Source organism: Fusarium coffeatum (genome assembly GCF_003316985.1).
Source record: "Fusarium coffeatum strain FIESC_28 chromosome Unknown BRIP53273_contig_553, whole genome shotgun sequence".
Classification (NCBI taxonomy): Eukaryota; Fungi; Ascomycota; class Sordariomycetes; order Hypocreales; family Nectriaceae; genus Fusarium; species Fusarium coffeatum.
In genome coordinates this window covers 129-3,119 of record NW_022158342.1, presented here as the reverse complement: position 1 = coordinate 3,119, position 2,991 = coordinate 129, and the positions used below count along the sequence as shown (strand labels likewise).

The 2,991-nt window shown below is 47.9% G+C and overlaps 1 protein-coding gene across 1 annotated transcript; it reads right to left on the bottom strand.

Moving 5' to 3' along the window:
* Window positions 1-2,380: 2,380 nt before the first annotated feature.
* On the bottom strand, window positions 2,381-2,659 carry FIESC28_11826 (uncharacterized protein; the record flags this gene model as incomplete). Its single annotated transcript, XM_031165927.1, has 1 exon — window positions 2,381-2,659. The coding sequence occupies one exon, from the start codon at window positions 2,657-2,659 to the stop codon at window positions 2,381-2,383; it is 279 nt and encodes a 92-aa protein (XP_031010014.1).
* Between the last annotated feature and the right edge of the window lie 332 nt (window positions 2,660-2,991).

The following is a 2,991-nucleotide window of genomic DNA, read 5'->3' as shown; positions in this document are numbered from 1 at the left end:
ATTGCAGGTTCGACTCCTGCCGTGGTCGCTCTTTTTGACTTGTTCACACATTTATTTTTGCAAACAGAGAAAAAGGTATTGTTCTTTATCCTCGTGATGTTAGTCGCGAGTATGTTTTGGCTTGTTGTTGTTTGTAGTGGAGGTTTCTATTCTATCTGCACCTTTACAGTTACCAAGGCGTCACAAAAAGAATCACCATCTTGTGATATGTAAAAGGTAGTAGGAAAACGGCTATTCTTTTTCCATTCAATTGATTCTGGGGTACAGAAAGCCCATGAGCGTATTCCATACCTGACTATAGCTGGCTTGACAATTGACCATCTCCATCAACCTCACTTTGTCCCATATACTTCCAACGATCCTTCAAAGGAAACAAACATCCCTACCCAAGTATCGCAGTTGTCAACCTACCGCCCGCCGTTTGTTTGCACTCCGTTTACCTGCGTCCCGTTCGTTGTAGGGCTCTCATTTGCTGGAGTGTTCGGGTTGGCTGGAGGGATCGGCTCCGGGGACGGCGCATTACGATTGCTCCCACGAGCGGCAACGCCATTGGTATTTCCGTTGGTAAGGGGAGCATCGCTGCTCGTAGTGGCAGTGTTTGTACTTGAACTCATGACGTGGTTCCTTTCAAGATATCCTTCTTTAGTGCGAGCTGGTATTTCTATATTGGTTGCTAGATGAGGAAGAAGGCGGAAAAGGTACCTGTTCTGGCTATATACATCTGTGCGAAGACAGTGAATCGCACTTTTATATCCATCATCCGTCTTTAACGTTGTTTCGTTGTCGATCTGATGAGTCACTGCGAAGCTCAGTTGTGGCAGTGGTTCAGGCCAACAAGTACCAGACGTATCATAATAAATAAGATGAGGGATGTAACAGCCAACGCTTACTTTTTGATATTGTTTTATACAAGAACAAACAACATTAACGCTAAACTACCTTTGATTCAGATCATCTAAACATCCCATGTCCAGTTTTAATTGGCAACACAGCTCATACAAGCAAGATACTGACAAGGATACCACTCATGCATAGACGCATCATGGGCATAGTCAAGCTCATCAATCCTCCTAACATCTGATGCAACAACACACTCAATCTCCATGTTCTTCTGCAAGAATATCCAGGCGCGGCAGTCGGGGTTGGTATTGCAGAAAACAGCACACTGCACCTGACTGGTGACTCTTGGCTCATGGTCAACCGGGCCTTTTCGGTACCGTTGAGAGTTGACGCTCTAGGAGCGCCTCAGCAATCATTCGCTGGGATGTTATCGCTCTGTTCGCAAAGCTCGAAAGCCTTTCATCATTCTCAGGCGTCGGCGGCGGAAGGGCGAGGTGGTTTTGCCGATGACCACACCATTGAAGCTCTATCTTCCGTGGTAGTAGGCTCTGTAGTAGTAACATCAATTGAGGCGGTGGTGACTGAGCGAACGAGGGTAGTATGAGACTGAGTAGTCTTGACCTCATCTTTACAAGGGCAATCCATACAAGACAGATCATGCCAGTAGTAGATACCCAACTCTTCATAGTCGGAATTAGGATCATCAGCCCTGACAAAGTCGTCGTCATGGACAGCATGAGTTGAGAAGCGACAGACCCGACCCACTGCCCCATTGTGGTGTAGCACTCTGAGCCAGGAGTATGGCCGTCGACCTGTTTTGATCTTCAGTTTTCTTATCCCAATGGTCGCTTTCATTGTTTGTGCGTTATCCAACCACTTTCCTCTAGTGGTCCTCTTCTGTTTCATCGAGGCGGTGGGATGTTCTTCGGCCCAGAGCTTCGGCGCAGGAGTCATAAGCGATATCTATATCTCGACTGAGAGAGGGTCGGCCTTGAATGGTTCTACATGGACACGCTTCTTGGGCCTCTGATCCCACGCATCATCGGTGGTGGCCTGCAAACTTGGCTTGGCTGGCGTGCGAATCTGTACTTTATGGGCATCTTAACCTTGAGCGTCGCTATGCTCACTATGCTGCTTTTGCCCGAGACATTGGTTAAGCGTGAGAGCCAAGAAAAGCAGCCATAGTATCAAGCATTGAAATGCGATGTCGTAGCGCCGCTATCGAAGCTCAAATTTCTGCTTGTACCGTCAATTGCCCTACCTATCGCATACGTGAGCATATGCTACGGCAGTCTTTACTCTCTGACCACGACTCTTCCATTCGCATACGCCGCACAGCCGTATAACTTCTCCTCGATCGAAATCGGCCTTTGTTACATCAGTAACTGCGCCGGGTACGCAACTGGCAGTGTCGTCGGTGGGAAATTGAGCACGCCAAGCTACGTCAATCCCAGCTCATCCACAGCGGAGAAATCCACCCCGTCGAGAGACTCAAGACAGCATGGTACGGAGTGGGTTTTGTCCCCGCTAGGTTCCTCATCTACGGCTGGTTGATCGATCGGAAAGCATCCTGGATAACTCCTCTCATCGGGGCGTTCTTGTTCGGTGTGGGCTTCATGCTCGTCACATCGACAGTGATGCCGTTTCTCGTTGACATTAGACCCGGGGTCGGTGCTTCTGTTGTTGCGGATCTGGACTTGGCGCGAAATATCATGGCTGCTATCGGAACTATTGTGTCGCCGACAACGAAAGCGAAGATTGGGTACAGATGGTGGATGTCAGTATTGGCTGTGATGTGCACGTTGGCGGTCAGCTTCATCGTGGTTGTAATTTGGAGAGAGGATAGCGCTAGAAAAATTCATCGATAAGCTTCGATGACGTAGCCTACAGTCTTTTGATGAAATGTAATATTGTATTAACTCTTGCGCTGTGCGGGTGGCATGCCCAAAACGTTGTCACGGTTGTGTGTGTCGTCACAAAAGAAAAACGCGTATTGAACGATCAACGCGTTCCCAATTTATCATTTCATGCGGAAAGCAGAGGAAAATAGCGCCCATGAACACCTTCTTGTTCTATTTCACAGACCTTGAGTGCTGAACAATCACGATCTTCATCAGATAGCGCGTCAGGTTATCTTTGTCAATTTGCTAT